At 35.6% G+C, this 19,358-nt stretch overlaps 1 protein-coding gene across 2 annotated transcripts in view; it reads left to right on the forward strand.

Annotated features, from left to right (window-relative positions):
* LOC129229992 (glutamate receptor ionotropic, kainate 2-like) overlaps positions 1-19,358 on the forward strand; it is a 155,987-nt gene that overhangs the window by 63,627 nt on the left and 73,002 nt on the right. For both annotated transcript variants that reach the window (XM_054864380.1, XM_054864388.1), the window contains exons 10-13: positions 2,705-2,911; positions 4,133-4,494; positions 6,101-6,299; positions 15,656-15,881. In XM_054864380.1, the coding sequence (XP_054720355.1) occupies positions 2,705-2,911; positions 4,133-4,494; positions 6,101-6,299; positions 15,656-15,881 (994 nt within the window). The remainder of the gene's footprint in view (positions 1-2,704; positions 2,912-4,132; positions 4,495-6,100; positions 6,300-15,655; positions 15,882-19,358) is intronic.

The following is a 19,358-nucleotide window of genomic DNA, read 5'->3' on the forward strand; positions in this document are numbered from 1 at the left end:
TACTTCCCCTCAATCGATGCGCTCCAATTGGTATGGTGGTCAGAAAAGCCAATACGAAGGTCCTGAGTTCAAACCTACTGCTCGTATGTTGCCGAATGTCGTTTATTCTGCCGTAACATTTTACAGTAACATAGCATTTTACGGTAAAAGTTACTGGCGACATGGGCGCCAGTAACTTTTGCCGTAAAATATCAGGATTTTTTTAACAGTGTTTGGTAACTGGTTAAACCTAGTTTGAAATTATAATTTTAAACAAAGAGATAAAAAGAGGAAGAGAATGTTCTTACTTTTGTGGTAAAATCGTTTTTTTCCGAGAAATTGAGAAGTATTTCAGTCTTTCAATGAATTTGTCTTTTCATTTCAGATACCTGAGCCGGGCACTATACTATTCCTACAATTCTACAGACAGAAATATTACACTGAACATTTTGTAAAAATGAGCCATTAGACTGTTTATATCTGATTAGCGTGACTCACTTCTTTTAGCGATTGTGGAGAGGAGTTAGTGGCAAGTCTACTTATGTCAAAACGAAATGGATAAACACGAGCATTTGACCACTAAAAAGAAGAATAAAATGAAAAAAAAGTTTCTTTTTTTTTATTCTTAAAAAAGAACGTTATAAACAGGTAATATACTGTTAAAACTACAGTTTGCATATGGCACCTTTTAGGGTGAAACGTTTTAGCACCAGCGGTACCTCTTCCACCGTAAGGGTGCCATTTAGCTTCCATTGGTACTCCAAAAGCATCCTTAAAGGTGCTATTTCGTTCCGTATGGCACCTGTAACGGTGGCATTTGGTTCCCTCTTGTACCCTTAAGGGTACAAAAGGCGACAAAATGGTACCCTTAAGGGTGTACCTCTGGTATTACAATGCTTGATCCTAAAAGAGCTGTGTGCAACCCGCAATTTTAACAGTGCACCATGGTAACAGACTTGTCAATTGCTGCACAACACACTCTACAAAGAATCGAAATACGTTAGATCCTTGTTATATTACCTTGTTTCGTTGCATAAACGTAAGGAAGAACATGAATTCTACTTCTACTAACGCAATCACATTTCGAAGTTTTCCTGAAACAATATTTAACTCATAATTTTTTACTCGATAATAGACGTATCTCACCAGACAAAAAGTAAAAAATGGAGTATTTAAATATTGTTTCCGGAAATATTTAAAAGTTAATTGCATTACATTGAAGTAAAGCCCGTGTTCTTCATCAAATTTAGGCAAAAACCAGGATATTATAGACCAGGTCCATGAGCCCAAGTGTCCCCAAAAAATCATAAAGTAAGAGAGGACTGGTGTAAATGTCCTCTCTGTACAGTCCCTCACAATTCAAAACATGATCTGGGGATGCCTGCACTAATCTACATTTGGTACAGGTCTCAAAAACTTTCTCACCTAAATGAAAAGAAAGACACTTGATGTGCCCACTTGCAAGCCTACTGATTTTTGTTTGGACGACTCTATCCGCCTTGATGGAAAGGGCACCACCTGGGGACTGCCTATTGCACCAGGAGTGAGTCGGAAGAGTCTTCCAAAGTTCTTGGTTAAAAGTTTTCATTTTATGAAAAATTAAGAAGGTCAAAGTCCTTCTCGACACCAAATTTTCAGTGACACCTTCCTTGGTTAGGAGTTCCGCTATGTCATTGCCAAAGAGACCAATGTGGGAAGGAATCCATTGGAGGTATATCTCATGATGCTGGGTGAGTTCCTTAAGATTTTTAAGTATTGGGACGAATGGTTTGTCTCCAACGTTTGTCCAGTTGCTAAGATGCTGGATAGCACTGCGGCTGTCGGATAAAATCCATATTTTAGCTGATGATGTTACTGTCTTGCTTCTGAGAGCTTCATCAATGGCAATTAACTCGGATCTAAAAAGGAACAGAAGTCTGAATTTCTAATTTTGAATTTATGAGAGCAATTAGGAGCCTTTATAAAGATGCCACTGCCACATGAGTTCCGATCATTTTTGCTGCCGTCAGTATAAATTTGAGTTGCAGCAGCTGGTATTTGATTTATAATCTCTGATGCGAGTTGACGCGTAGATATTCAGGTGGATCTTGATTTTTGAAAGTATGAGTCCCCATTTCTGATCTAAAATGAACTTTAGGTAAGCCCTTTAGAGGGTTAAATACTTTTTTCAAAACATGTTCTTCTACATCCTGATCCAATAGATTCATCGTTTGCATTCGAGAGAAAGGACTATCCTTTTTTAGTCTCTGTCTGTTTCTCCAGTTTATAAGATATGCTGATGTGCGGTTATTAACTCCGTAGCTGTAAAGTTTACAAAAGTACTTTGTAAGTATTAGGTTTCTTCTCAGACCCAAGGGCTCTTGATATCACTCTCGAAAAGAACTATTTCTGTGGGGCAGCTGTGTCTCATGCCAGTGATAATCCTAGCAACACTTGAATGTACGCGGTCCAGTTACGCCAAATTAATAGGTGATGCACTGAAATAAATTTGAAAGCCATACCCTAAAACAGGTCTGATCAAAGAACCTATATTCTATAACATGGGGTCTTTCTCGGGTGCTTTGTGCGACGATTGATTGACGTTTTATTAAAATGGAATCGCCAAAATGTCATTGCGAAACTTCGGAGTCAAGTAAGGGTTTTTGCGTTTACTCAATCTGAATCATTTACATCCGATACAAAATAATATTCTTTTTGGCAAGTTCACTTCTTGTTTTCTTTCCAGAGTGATCCCTATGTGATGCTGCGAGAATCGTCCAAGCAGATGAAGGGGAACGATCGGTATGAGGGGTACGGCATTGACTTGCTGAATGCCCTAGCTGACAGACTGCATTTTACTTACGAGATACATCCGGTGAAGGACAGTAAGTACGGCAAAGAAGACCCAGTCACTGGGAAATGGGACGGCATGGTTGGAGAAGTCGTATACGGTGTGAGTTCCCTTCCACATATTTTCCAAACATTTGTCCATAATACGAGCAGGCTAAGCACCGATGAGTATATCTCAGAGAAACGGTTTCAGCAATAAAATCATAAAATAACGATTTTAGAACCAATTTAAAAATTAAGAAAAAAAAACATATATTTATTTGTGCGTCGGCGTATGGGATCGACCGTAAAAGACGTGTAAATGAGGTAGAATGGAATTGGAAATCTACTTCATTTTTGATTAAATTAAGTGTTATGGTCAATAAAAAAACACGAAAGAGTAACAGTTACTTTACCAAAATAAAAATCCAGTAGTTTTTAACGACGTTCATATACGAGGTTAAAACAAAAGATACATAATTTTCACCTTTTAAATTTTTCAGAAATCTTCAAAAAGTTTTTTTTTTTTTTTTAAACACTATTTGAACGAAAGTTTTCCATTTCCTTCAAGATTTTATGTTCTTTCGTTAAGCAGCTGTACATCAGAATTTTGTAAGGAATTAGAAGTTTTGAAAAGAAATGGAGAAACATGCGCCGAGTACAAATTTCAACGTTGCACGTAACATAATTGAGCGATCGCTTGGATAACCTTAACTTTCTCCAGAGATGTTGGACATAACAGACCGTCCATGTTGCATACTACCTACAAAAATTGGTAGTATGGGAGTATAGCAAAAAAAAAAAAAAACAACAACGGTTCTGGGGGGGGGGAGGGGTTGAACCTCATCCCCTCTTAGATGCGCCCCTGTGAGAGATGCTTTGAATCAGAAAAGCACAACTGAAAGAAATTACATTTATTTTTATCTCCTTTCGATCAGGACCTTTGAAACTCGCCGTACAAGTGAGAAAGACACATAAAACAAATGAGATATTTGCGAGATTACTGTATTTGATACATTTTCAGCTTTTTTTCACTTAATAATATTTTTGCACTTTTGATGAGCATTCTCTTTCAATAGCTGTTTTTCAAACGAACTGCATTTTTCAGGATTACGAAAAATACCTCTTTCCAAAAGCTAGTTTCCAAGCATTGAAATACTTAGTTTATTGAGACTTAGATCATCTGATTTGTTCTAGAAGTATGTCGTGTACCGTACAACAGGTTGTTTACGTCGATGAGATTTCACTTTGATAGAGCCGAATTTTCAAGTTTTCATTTTTCCATATCTCTGGGGCAGGTACCGTGCTCTTAACTCCTAAAAAATGTCATGTTTATTCCACACAGGAGGCCGATCTAGCTGTGGCTGACTTGACCATCAACTCCGCCCGCTTGAAGGGAGTCGACTTCACCCTCCCCTTCATGCAGACGGGTATCAGCATCCTCTTCAAGAAGCCCACTCAGAAGGTGACTTCTCTCTTCAGCTTCCTCTCGCCTTTCTCCGGGGAGGTGTGGCTGCTGGTCATGGCCGCCTACACCTTCATCAGCATCAGTTTCTTCCTGGTGGGCAGACTCAGTCCCTACGAGTGGTCCAACCCACATCCCTGCCGGCAGCAAGACCAGGTGGAGGAAAATGTCTTCAGCATACTCAACAGCATGTGGTTTGCAATCGGATCTCTCATGCAGCAAGGATCGGATATTGCACCAACGTGAGTTGATATCCTTTTTCTAACATAACACTACTCTTCAGGTTCCCCCGTACCTATCAGTACACGTAGTTTAACCAATTGGATGGGACTCTGAAGACAGCTCGGTTTTTTGGTCCACTACCTCTGATCCAGCACCCCCAAAAGGGAATGAGAATTTGGAAGTCTTTGCGACCACGACAGATTTGACGTGTAGCAGTCTCCATTTGGTAACACCATTAGTATCTCTGCCGGAAGACACGTGACTCTCCTGTTATGAGTTCAACCCCTTACCAGTCAAGTCACCATAGCCACCTTTTATCTAACATAGTTATTGCTGAAGACGTTTAACAAAGAAACTCTTCAGTTTTCTATCTAAGTTTTAAACTCTAATGTCCTATCCATGAACAAGGATATTTAACCAAAAACTATCAGATAATGTTTTCCATAAGTACTGGGGGGGGGGGGCGCGGGGGTGAGAACAAGAATAGGATTCTGCATGAAAGTAAACAAGTTTTTAGTTTTTTAAGCTAAATGTTTACAAAATTCTATCATCACTCATACTAATTCACTATCAGTATGATATAATTAATTTTGTTTCCTGATTTTCCGGTAAAAGTTAAAAAATGCTTCTCTCATGTACGGAATAAACCTATCTAAAGTACTTATCTATTACTACATCTGTCTAGAAGGACATTTTATCGGGCTTTCTTTTAGACAGAGCGTCCAAATATTTATACTAACAACACTCAAAACGTTCTACACAGTGCTTTAGTCGAGGAAAATATTTAAAGCTACTTAACCTTAGTTAAAATTTTTGCCAGTTTGTATTTCATTTGCATATTTTGCTTCCAAATAGATGATCTAAAGATGTTTTTTTTAAGAGCCAGCATGATTTGCCACTTTTATAGACTTTGTTTAGCTGATGGTAATAATTTAGCGTCTTCCAATCAAAGGTTTATGACTTTAAACGTGAATGTTCGTTTCTGTATTTCTGAAGTATTATAAAAAAGAAATGTTAACCCAAAATCATCTAAAATACACAATTATATTTCATAACTGGAATAACAATATATAGATCAGACAAATATCATAAACATTTTTACGATAAAGAATTAAAACATTTGAGTGACGTTTTCACGTGCTGTAATTAAAATACTGTGTATACAAACACACACACAATAATATTTTGCAGGAAGAAAATGTGGCTGTTTCAAAAGAGAGGGAACTTAGAATGGTCGTGGTGAGCAAAAGTTATACCACTAAATAAATTATAGATATTCTGTTCGGAAAATTCTGGGTATTTGGAAATGTGGTCTTTACTACAGGTGGTAGGTCGGAGAGGCTAACAGGACAAAAAAAAATGTTTATTGCTACACAGAATATAACTTCGGCTTAAGTTTTTTTTTACTTTGTACATATAACTGTCTACTTTATACAACTGTCTTATTGTGTTAACCTTTTTAATACCGCTTTATTTAAAACTGGACTACTTTAAAAGAATATTCCTGCATTTAATGCACCGCATCCCATCCTCCTCCCCTGCCTTAAAATTTCACTGCAAATATCTTTTCTACAATTAATATAGATATATAAACTATTGATTATAAATATCCTTTCTAACTATCAGGGCAATGTCTACCCGTGCAATCACGAGCATCTGGTACTTCTTTTGCTTGATTATGATCTCTTCGTACACTGCCAATTTAGCTGCTTTTCTAACAGTAGAGAAGTTAGTTTCGCCAATTGAAAGTGCGGAAGACTTAGCCAATCAAGTAAAAATCAAATATGGATGCCTAGCCGGCGGATCAACCAGTGGATTTTTTCAGGTAATCATGTTTTGCGTTATAACATTAATGCTATTTTGCAGGGAGTTACCACTCCTAAACCAGGGCTAAGGCAGAACAATATGCCAGACAGCCTGGGTGTCACACCCAGAGACAGCAGTTTCGTTCATATTAGAACTCATCAGTCTGGATTAGTGAATAACCGAGCTGGAGGCAGATGTTATCTCGTTGAAGCTGAGAATGTCAACATTGCCTTCAATTCAGGAGTCGAACCGCACCATGCTGCGAACACTCCCTGGTGAGAGAAATTCACTGTATCTACCAGTTTGTTGGCACTCTCAGCTTCAATGAGATGACATGTGCCTCCAGCTCGGTTATTCACTAATCCAGACTGATGAATTCTAATAAGAACGAAACTGCAGTCTCTGGATGTGATAACTAGGCTGTCTGGCATATTTCGTGTAATCCCGTTATTTTGTTGACTGGATTATAAATTTTGGGCTATAAATATTAAAAATTTTTGTCTTTATTGGATCCAGGCTGAAAAATTATATAATCGTCTTTATGTACAATTTAGCATTGAATAATATTTATTTAAAAACTCTTTAATCATTTTTTACACTTCTAATAACTTCATGGGGCCGTGGTGATCACCAATATCTTTTTTTTTAAATCCTTTTCAATTTTTAACCAGGGTTGAAAGAGCGCGTGAACCATCCTCTGCATGCGCCGGAAAAAAGTGTTTCCTCTGTCCTGTAAAATTACCATAATGTGACTTACGTCCTGGCTATGAGATTCAGATAGCGTAACGGCAACAGTCATGTTAAGGCACCGCTCTAGGGTTAACTCGATTTTCTGAGCCTTTTAATGCATTTAGACTTTTAAAACTATTTTTCTCTCGTGCAACAGCATCTCATCTAATGTTTGGCTGCTTCTTGATCCTCTAAATTAGTTAATTCTGTTTTTATACGCTCAATTTCGAAAAAAAGGTCCTACGCCCAGTACCAGACGCCGAAAAATCAGATGGAGATCAGACACCGATCTGATGACACACAGAAACAGACACAGGATGAAGAAAGGATGAGTAATATACAAAATTCCCTTTTTCTCTTCAAAATGTACGTAAGTTATTTATTTTTAGAACAAAAGCCTTGTGAAATTCAAATGAACAGGAAACACAGCTGACCTCGTGATGGCTGTTCATAACCTTCCATCACTGCCTTGTAAATACCGACTGGTGCATAAAAGTCTCTGATAACACTAGATGGTTATACACCGTATTCATGGGCCACAGCAACATCAATTTTACCCATCTAAAAGGCTTATTATTTAAATCCAAACTTAAGACTGTTACTGGGCACGTGTCTGTTACTGGTGACCTTACCCTAATATGAATTTCAATCTATATATATATACTAGCTGCGTGCCCGGCGTTGCACGGGCTACCTAAAAAATGTAAGAGCAGTCCAGTTGATGCTTTTGTAGTACACTGACACTAGTTTCTAGACAAATGTGTCAGGGGCTGTAATAAATGCACTGAGAATCCTACAGAAAACAAATTGCAGTAAAATTATAAGCTTGTCATTATTTTCCGTTAAAACACAAAATATGATGTCTTAATTGAATATTTATGACTTGAATTTCTCAATGAGGTTGCTTCCTTTAGTCAAAAGTAATTAATTTGCAGAGTACGGCAAAATAATCGAAAAGTAAACAACTTAAACACCCTGATTACAGGAAAAGCCTTAAAACAAAAGCCTAATTTTATTTCTTTATATTCGAGAAAAAAAATTGCAACAGATGTTTCTTTTCAATGATTTTCTTCACGCTGTAAATTTTAGTAAAAGCGTTCATCCGGAAAGTTGAGTTGAAGCACTGAATAATAATTTGAATGGAGGAAAGCCTTCGAAAAATATGGATTTTATTTTGAAATCTAAGAGTCATAATTAATATTTTTTAATTGATATCTCCGCTAATTATTATCGGAGGATTATGTTAAATAGCCAAACATGAAGACGGGAAGATGACGAATCCATCGATACCTGGTTCGATGGTCAGTTCACTGTCGTTCGGGAGAAGAAGCTTGGACCATGGCCCCACTGAATACTTAACGGCCGTGGCAATCGCTGAAACTCATGGCAACAAAGAGGGCGCCACTGGCTACCCCTGTTTTTGTTTCCACTTGGCGTGATTGTGAGCGTTGGCGCCTTGGCATCTGTGATTACGTGATTTCTCGACTTATTATCGGGCGTTCGTCATTTGACGAAAATTTTAATTTCAAAGAAGGAATGAAGAGAAAAAGTGCTAAATAAACATTGTATTACAAAGGTGAAGAGCATTTCTTATTGTTATTTTAATATCATATCAAAAATTATGCGTAATAAAAAATCTAAACTAAACAGAGAAAACATATGATTTTTATTTAAAATTAATGCGTAATTCTTAATATATTTTTTCAAACGCCTTTTTTTTAAAGCTTTGCAAATAATTTTCAATTATTTTTTTGAAAATCCCCTGGGGTTTCCTTTTTGGATACAACAGTTCTAAGATTGATGATATATGGCAGGTAGCCCCCATTTCTAACTTTACATGCTCATTTACATGCGAATTTTTTCTGCTCAATAAATTACATCGGAAAAAAAAAAAAAAAAAAAAAAAAAAACACGCTCCGCAATCTGTAAATACATTCATTTCTCAAAACTTAAGAGGGTCATTCATTGCCCCTTTTGACGCTGATGGGGATTAGAGGGGGGGTGTATAGGAATTTACGTTAACAATTGCCATTCTTTCCGCTTGTAATGTAGTGTATATTTTACAACGAATAGAATTTAATTTAAAATGTACGCTTGGGAACAGGCCCGACATTAAAAAATTTCCGGAAGGGGGGGGGCAAAGGTGTTGTGTTCGGGAAAAAACAACAAAATACGAGCAAAATGCCTAATTTTAGTATGTTTGTAAAATTTAGGGGTGTCATAATTGCCCCCCCCCCCCCCCCCCCCCGTGATATCCCCACTTGACAGGCCTGGTTAGGAATATTCTTTTTCAAATGAAGAAAAACAATAGAAAAGTTAAAAATATGATGGCAATTTAAAAAATGAACCATTAACATAATTTTAAAAACATTTAAAATCAGAGTGTAACTAATACATGGTTTTACGACGGGTCCGTGGTTCTCGCACCAATATTGTACGGACACCAAAATAATATCATTTATCTATTTCCCCTTCCATTTTTAGCACATCTCATGTTATAATAACTTTAGTGTAGATTTTAGTAGTATGTTAGTGCACAATACGCATAGAGATGCACAAACGCTTAGTGCACAAAAGCTATTTCGAAAAAGTGCAGATTTTTTTTCTTACAAAAGGAAATTCATAGCATAATCAAAAAATAAATAAAAATAACATGGAGCTAGAAAAAACTTTCACTTTCCCGAAGCTTAGTTTTTAATTATTTTTTTTAAATGTCCGATTTTGAAAATAAGGCGTGGTCTTTATGACGTCACAAATGATGTACTTTGGCGCATCTGTCTACCGCGTTTCTACGTTTTGATGATCAAGAAGCGAATTACATATTGCACTCTACGCTTACTATCAATCATATAGTTGCCAACACTTGTGAGTAAAGAAACTAATTGAATATTGTGCTCTGTGAGTGGCATCAGTGAATGGCATTTCATCATTTGGGATGTCATCGGCAGAAGCGTAAACAATGAAAGCGCACCGATTAATGCATTTTTTTTTAAATATTAAACTTGGTCAAGTTATTTTAAAAAATGATCAGATCCTATGATTTTAAAAATGTTCTTTCAAAAAAAAAAAAACTTAAAATTTCGGAAACGACCCTGTTGCTTCACACGCTTTGAGCATTAAAAAAAAGTATATATATATACACCCAATCCTCTTTTTATGCGGTGAATAGGGACCGCATAAAAAAATCGTGTAAAAAAAATGCTTGAAACTTCACCAGTAGCTTTAAAAAGTTTTCGCAACTGAGTTAAAAAATATTTTTTTATGCGGTGGATAGGGACTGCATAAAAAAAGTCTCACGTAGAAAATACCCAAAATATTATATTTAAACGAAATCAAAATAAACCAAGCGATGATAATTTTGCCGACTCCCGAAAAATTTCCCGAATTAAGAAATTTTTGGAAAGCCACAGTGACTTCCCATCGGATGCCCCTGTCGACCCTTGATAATACTACCAAGCACTCGTTTGATAAATAATTTTCGCTCGTTTTATAAATAATTTTAATAAACTACACAAAAAAAGGACCGCACAAAAACAGGTTTGGGTGTACACACACACATCGGAAGGCGCACAGACCGGAGAGCGTTCACTTTAGCTCAGGTTCTATCCCCACCCCCAGGCTCCCATCTTACCTATAGCATCCCAGGTGCTATTACTTCAATATATTTTTCAATTGTTATAAAGTGTTCAAGCACTAAATAATTTTTATGATAAAGGTCAGATTCGGCCATAAAATATTTATCTTACTTACGGCCTCGTATTACCTATTCTAAAAAATCAACAGTCATATTATGACGGGTGCAAATTTCTTGGTCATTTATATTTCTTTCCATTTGTAGAAACAAGAAACCCAACGAGTAGGATCCTATCACAATTCATGATCGTGAATAACTTAATTCGAACTCATCAAGCAGCCAAAGTTCAAATTATTATTATTTTTTTTAATTTATTTTTAACATTTAACAAATACATGCAATAGGGAAAGAAACTCCTCAAATATCTACACATGAATTTGTGAAACTAATCTTTTTAAAAAAATGGGGAACAGATTATTTTACAAAATATCAACAGTGTTGATATTTCGTAAAATCCTAGCAGGGGAGAGTTCCGTACAAAATTTATTTTGTCGTTGCAAAAGCAAAACAATGATATGATTTTTTTTTTACTTGCCATTTCTATGATATTTTTAAACATACATTCAATTTGCGATAGCTCGAATGTAAAAAGACCGACGGAAAACTTCGACTTATCGAAAGTTTGACTTAACGATAGTTTTGGTTTTTGATATTTTAATATTAAAAACCATCGAATACTTTAATTAATATGTACATATAACAGACAAAATTACAGAACTTAAGTTTTTTAGCACAATATGCACAGTTTAATCAAATGTATTGATAGAAAAAAATCAACAGCATGCTGGAACCGCTTGAATAGAGCTGATTCTACTTCAGGAAATGTGCACATCTTCATTCGTTTCAAATTCGGATTGCAAGTGAAGATAAAATAATTATTCTCCCATAGTCACTTCTTTTTTTCTTCTTTTTCTTTTTTTTTTTTTCGTTCTTTCGAAATAATTTAGAGTAATCTTAGAAAAAACTTCGAGTTGAAAGAAGTTAACTTCGAGTTATTCAGAATAATTAGAATGGAATTAAAGACTAAGTTGTCAAGACTTGATAAAAATTTCGAGTTATAGTAATATTCGATTTATCGGACTTCGAAGTATCGCAAATTTACTGTACTTTTAAGAAAATTAAAATATTTAGCGATGTAAAATCCTGTAAACATTGAATTCGTCATAAAAAAACTATTTTCTACACTTTAAGCATGAATGAGAAAGGAGCTTTGAACTAGAAACTTTGCAGGAAATTCGATCGCCAAGTTTGGCGAAAATTAGGATATGAATTTTCTGTTGGAAAAATAAAATACACACACACAGTAGACCGTCAAGTATCCGCAGGAATCTAAGATCTGCTTACAAATTTTTGTAATCTTGTTCTAATAGTATAGCATTAGGAGCAGCTCTAAATATCTAGCATTTCTTAAAATAAAAAAAAGTGGGGGGGGGGGGGGGTAATTTTCCGTGATAGGTACGTAGCGGAGCGATTAGTTTCAATTTTATTTATTGTCGGGGACTATTTCAAGTTACATATGAAGTATTTATTTGGCGATACCATAAACTATTTTGTCTTTTTCAAAGACTTGTAAGCGAAGCGATAAGCCCTAGAAACAAGATCTAAAAGTCCATTAAAATAAAAAATAATCCTCTGAATAATTATGTTTCTCCATTAAGCGTAAAATAATCCATCAAATGATACACAAGCTATAAATGAACATGTAAAATTAAATTAAAAGAAATTGCCTAACCAACTTTAGATCCACCATTTACGCATTAAATAATCAGCTAAATAACTTTACTAATTCGATTCGAATTGGTTTTTACGGTATATCTCTGAGCATCTTGCGAAATATTGATGTTTGTTACATGTTCCATTTATTAATTAAAATAAACAAGCTTTGAAACTTGTCGTTGATTGGTGGATGCAACCGTGGCTTGTGGCGCCTCCTTGCGGTCAGAATGGGCAAATATGAAGTTTTGAAGTTTTTCCATCTAGTGTGGCCATGTTCAAGTACAGAAATAGTTGCCCCGGTTTAACACAAGAAAGTCAAAAATTGTCAAGGCCTGGTAAGCGCCAGCGCATTCAGTGGGGCCATGCTTGGACATAGATAGATAGATACTCAGATTTTATATGGTCGACTAGCTGCGTCGCCCGGCTTTGCACGGTCTACCTCGAAAATAAAAGTTATGTCAAGTGACGCCTGTTCAACCCTCAGGATTGGACAAAAAGAAAAGAAAAAAAAAATCAGTGAAATTTTGCAGCAGATTGCGGAAAATCCCCAAAAAGTAAACATTTTAAATCCCCTGATTACAGGAAAAGCCTCAAAACAAAAACAAGAATTTTACCTGTTCATATTCGAGAAAAAAAATGGCAACAAATCTTTCATCTCAATGATTTTCTTCACTAGATATACATTTTAATAAAAGCGTTGTTGCGGAAAGTTGAGTTGAAGCACTGAATAATAATTTGAATGGAGGAAAGCCTTCGAAAAATATGGATTTGATTTTGAAATCTAAGAGTCATAATTAATAGTTTTTAATTGATATCTCCGCTAATTATTATCGGAGGATTATGTTAAATAGCTAAACATGAAGACGGGAGGATTACGAATCCATCGATACCTGGTTCGATGGTCAGTTCACTGTCGTTCGGGAGAAGAAGCTTGGACATAGATAGATAGATAGATAGATACTCAGATTTTATATGTATAAGACTAGCTGCGTCGCCCGGCTTTGCACGGTCCACCTCGAAAATAAAAGTTATGTTAAGTGACGCGAGTTCAACACTCAGGCTTGAACCAAAAAAAAAAAAAAGGTCAGTGAAATTTTGCGGCAGATTGCGGAAAACCCCCCAAAAAAGTAAACAATTTAAATCCCCTGATTACAGGAAAAGCCTCAAAACAAAAACAAGAATTTTACCTGTTCATATTCGAGAAAAAGAAATGGCAACAGATCTTTCATCTCAATGATTTTCTTCACGCTGTAAATTTTAGTAAAAGCGTTCATCCGGAAAGTTGAGTTGAAGCACTGAATAATAATTTGAATGGAGGAAAGCCTTCGAAAAATATGGATTTTATTTTGAAATCTAAGAGTCATAATTAATAATTTTTAATTGATATCTCCGCTAATTATTATCGGAGGATTATGTTAAATAGCCAAACATGAAGACGGGAAGATGACGAATCCATCGATACCTGGTTCGATGGTCAGTTCACTGTCGTTCGGGAGAAGAAGCTTGGACATAGATAGATAGATAGATAGATACTCAGATTTTATATGTATAAGACTAGCTGCGTGCCCGGCGTTGCACGGGCTACCTAAAAAATGTAAGAGCAGTCCAGTTGATGCTTTTGTAGTACACTGACACTAGTTTCTAACGCGTTAAGGAATAAATAAATGCGCGTAAAGCAAGGTTTGCAAAACACCAGTAAAACATATTTTTGCCAAAACACCTCATCAACGTTAATAATCGTTATCAATGATACAAGTTATGAGTACATTTTCAGTCAGCACAAAAGGGGAAAATATATGCATTATCAACTATAATCTTTACTCCCGTTAAACTGAATTACATCTGATAGACTATATCGGAAATATTTATGCACAATAACAATCCGCTTTTTACATAAAATAGTCTACTACCCGGCGTTGCCCGGGTGTTTATTAATGCAACATACCACTCAGATAAATATTTGGATGGATTCTATCCACATGGTCGTACAAGAATTACATCAATCCGTTTTCCAGGTACAAACCCTCAAAGATCTCAAATAACTTGTAAATCACTCATTTACTTTACGACGTGCACGGTCCTCCTCGAAAATGAAAGTTATGTCATGTGACGCGTATTTAACAATCAGGCTTGAACAAAAAAAAAAAAAACCCGCAAAATTTTGCTGCAGATTACGGCAAAATAATCGAAAAGTAAACAACTTAAACACCCTGATTACAGGAAAAGCCTTAAAACAAAAACAAGAATTTTACCTGTTCATATTCGAGAAAAAGAAATGGCAACAGATCTTTCATCTCAATGATTTTCTTCACGCTGTAAATTTTAATAAAAGCGTTCATCCGGAAAGTTGAGTTGAAGCACTGAATAATAATTTGAATGGAGGAAAGCCTTCGAAAAATATGGATTTTATTTTGAAATCTAAGAGTCATAATTAATAATTTTTAATTGATATCTCCGCTAATTATTATCGGAGGATTATATTAAATAGCCAAACATGAAGACGGGAAGATGACGAATCCATCGATACCTGGTTCGATGGTCAGTTCACTGTCGTTCGGGAGAAGAAGCTTGGACATAGATAGATAGATAGATAGATAGATACTCAGATTTTATATGTATAAGATAAATGAATGTTTGTCTGATGTCATCCATGAACTCAAAAACTACCCGGCAGATTTGGCTGAATCTTTCACCGTTTGTTATTTTTGGTATTGGGAATGTTTATAGACCAGTTCGAAAAAAATCCGATCGATAGTTCCTTTTTTATTCCAATTTAAGTCACAATCCATTGGATAAATACGAATAAAATTATCGGCTGCAGAAATTAATTCGCGTGAAAGATCTCATTGATAAGACGTTAGCTGTTGCCATTTTTCTTGAGTTTGAACAAATAAATTCTTTCTTTATTGTTTTATGGCTTTTCATGCAACGGGGGTATTTAAAACTTTTTCTATTTGATATTTTTAGCGATTGATTGATCTTGCAAACTGCGTGAGTACAAAATTTGAGAATAGTCACGGCTTCACTTGATACCTGGACCGATTATTATGAAAATTGCTATATATATGTATTTTTCCACGGAGAAGGTGCATAATATGCTCATTGCAGCCACTCGCCACCAGGTGGCACTGCAGAGTAGCAACTTCTGCCCCGTTCAACCGATTGTCATGAAAATCAGTATAATGATGTATGTTTTTGTTGGCGTAGCAACGCGCGTCGGGTACAGCTAGTAATGTATAAATTTTATTTGAAAGAAAATTCAAATGTTCAAATAACAGAACAAAATTGTCTTTCAGAACTCAAACATGACCACATACAAACGTATGTATAAGTTCATGCAGGAGAATGCCGAAGAGGTTTATGTTTCATCGAACATTGAAGGCATCAACAAAGTGAAGCAGGGCAACTACGCATACTTGATGGAGGCAACTTCTATTGAGTATAACATTGAACGAGAATGCAATCTGACGCAAGTTGGAGGCTTGCTCGACAATAAAGGATACGGAATCCCTGTCAGGAAAGGTTTGTACTATGAAACTACATCTCAATGCTCACAGTATTGTTATTATGAAAATTAGCACGCTTCTGGAAGGAAGGGGAGGGAACGATTCCTTTCTATTTAAGAAAAACCTGTTTTTAATGATTTGTAGCACGTTAGAAAAATTTACGACTGAACGCATTACACGAAGGAACGAAAAATGACACGAGAAAAATAATTATAATAATGAAGATTTTCTTTCTTCTTCTCTTTTGTTACAGTTCAAATTCATTAAGTATCAATGCTGTGCCTTAGAATCACACTGACGTAAGTCAAAACATTGTGATTTTCTATTTATTAGTGCATTGTATGCAGAATCCTATTCTACATCGAGTCATGTGAACGTAATTATTTACCAATGTTAAAAGAGTGCGCGTCCCATCTTTTGCATGCGCCAATCTTTTTTCCTCTCTCCTGTAAAGTAGCGATTTTGTGACTTACGAAGTTCTGGCTCTGCGAACTATGAAAAGAACTTTCTTTTCCCTTTAAATTAAGTTGCAACTTCAGAAGCCAAAAACAATCTTCAATTCCGAATCAGGTGAATACTGTGGCAAATGAAAGCTTATAGCTGCATTGATGTATATAAGCATAGATACGCATTGCAGCGAAGTGAATATCAGTTATAAGTTATATCAGGGAATTTCAAACTTTTTCGACTCGCGGCTCCCTTTGAAGATTTAGAATTTTCTCACGGCACCCTAGTCCATTTCTATTATTTAGGTTAACCCGTAAGTGCACCAAGTAAGGCTAACCTAAGGTTCAAATCGTACTATAGTTAAATGAGTTAATCATAACCCAAGCAGCACAGAGGCGTTCAAAGCTCGTTCTATAACACGTTCTGAGCACACCATCCGACACGTTCAAATTACGTTCTCTCAGAACGGTCTAAAAAGCGTCTATGTGTCTCGTCGATCGATGTCGTATAGCACGTCGAAATCTGGTGTTGTACCACCGCTTTTGCACCAATTTTGAACGGGGGATATTACGTTATATTAAAGTGGTAGGATGACGTTTCATTTTGGTGTTAACAAAACAATACTAAATATTTTGCTTTCACAGGTAAAAAAATTCGAAAAAATGAAGGGTGTACCGCATAAGGGGGTTTTCCACTTACAAATTCAGTTTTCGTCAGATCTCTGCTGAATTTCGTACTGAAATCTTTTGATGATCGAAAATTCCTCATAGAAAGACCCCCCCCCCCCCCCCACCCTTAAAGAACACCACAGAGGATTTTTGTTTACAAAAAAAATCCAGTTCATGTCGGATGTTTGACAAATTTGGCACACTCAACTTTGTCAAGTCATTTGATGATCAAGAAGTCTCATAGGGGAGTCTTCGCCCCATTTCTATGGTGTGCAGATGCCCACATGCAGGACTTTTCCTTTTACAAATCGAATTTACCAAATCTGACCCGTAGATACTTTGATGCTCAAGAACTCCCTTGAGGTTTTCGCCCCTGCTGATGGGGAACAATATATAGAGGGTTTTTCCTTGTACACATTCAGTTTACGTCGGATCTTTGCCAAATTTGGCTCATAGGTCTTTTGATGCTCAATAATTCACATAGAGGCTTTCGCCCCTCTCTATAGGGGCGAAACTCTCCATAGAGGGTTTTCCTTCTTACAAAAATCTAGTTTACACTGGGCCTTTGATAGAATTTGCACATAACTTTCTTTGATGCTAAAAAATCCACATAGGGGAGTTTTCGCTTCCCTATGGGGGTGGAAATTCCCCCAAAGAAGATTTGCCCTTATGCAAAATTCAGTTTATGTTGGATCGTTTAAGAGATCCTTTGATGTTCAGGAATTCACATAGGGGAGTTTTCTCCCCACCCCTGAGGGAAGAAAAACCCCATAGAGTGTTTTTCTTTTAATAAATCGAGTTTATGATCTTTGCCAAATTTGGCACACAGTTCTTTTGATGCGCAAAAATTCACAAAGGGGGGGGGGAGTTTGGCCTCCCTTCATAAAGGGTTTTTCCTCTGACAATTCAAGTTCACGACGGATCTTTTCCAAATTTAGTACATAAGTGTTTTGATGCTCGAAAACTCAAGTAGAGGAGTTTTCGCTTCTCTAGTAAAATGCAAAAATATCTTATACAAAATCCAGGTAATATCAAAGCTTAGCCAAATTTAGCACACATAAATTTAATGTTTTGCAAAATTTTGGCACATTGAGAGGAGACAAGGTACGTCGATTCCTCCCGTAAATACTACCTTGAATTACAATACTCAAATTTTGTGCACTTTTTACTAAAATTAGGTTTTTTTTAACCTTTTGTTTACAATATCTGCTAAATGTGTACAGTTTTTGTAAATTAGGGTTTTATATTTTTTGTTATGCAGACTAAATAATAACACAAAATTTACAAAAATACAGATTAATTTACAGATTTTGATGAAATGAACACTTGTAGAGGCTTTACTGTCCTGAAATGCAACTCCATAGAGCAGTTTATAGCAGTGCGTCTTGCAGCCACACCACAATTTCGAGGTTCTACTCTTGGGCTTATTCAAGGTGTATTACAACATAACTTTAAAAGTAATTTCCCATGAGTACATGAACAGAGTTTGAAGAAAAACCGGGGTAATTTAAAAAACCTTAGTTACCCTGGATTTTTTTTTTTATGAAGTACCCTGGTCATTGTTGAAAATTACGGACTTCTGTGGACAAGAAAAAAAATTAATCTTGATCACTATTTTAACATTGTTTAAACTGTACTACTTTGTTACTTTTTTTTTTCATAGAGATATGAATAATTTTAAATCCTGAATTTATTTCTACTCAAATTTATTACAAAAATCGTCAAAATTGTAGAAAAAAAATGAATTTGAAAACCATGTGCATTTACATAAAACACATAAAATACACCGCTAGCTAACTTCTGAAAAACTTACTGAAAATATTTAGCATTTAGGTGAAATATTATCAAAATTAATTTTTCTGAAACATAACCACACCATAAATAGAAAACAGATTCATCCATAGAGAAGCAAGTATGTCACATTTTGAGAAAAGCTTTCCTTTTAGTCCCAAAAGGCATTTAGTAGTATTTTATTTCTTCAGTTTGTTTAAAAAAAAACCTCTGAGAAAATTTTGCGTTAAAAAGAGCCGCATGAACCATAACCATGAATCATATCAAGTATTTTATATATCCTTCCACACAAGAAGTTGGAAATAAAAATTTGAACTGTATAAAATATTAAAATTAGTAACTATAAAGTCACAAAATAATTTTGCACACAATAATTCAGAATATGTGAGAAAATTTTCAGGTATGATTACAGTTTATGGAATCTGGAATAGTCATCACACAGGTTGGTTAATTTTATGTGATTATTGTAATCTACCTTTACACTTTGCAATCTACATTAAACATCTATTAAAAAAAAAAGATTTCCTGGTGCAGTTAATCAAATCATTTTTTTTCAACAATACAAAAAAAAAAAAAAGGAAATAAAA

This window comes from Uloborus diversus, chromosome 1, assembly GCF_026930045.1.
Source record: "Uloborus diversus isolate 005 chromosome 1, Udiv.v.3.1, whole genome shotgun sequence".
Classification (NCBI taxonomy): Eukaryota; Metazoa; Arthropoda; class Arachnida; order Araneae; family Uloboridae; genus Uloborus; species Uloborus diversus.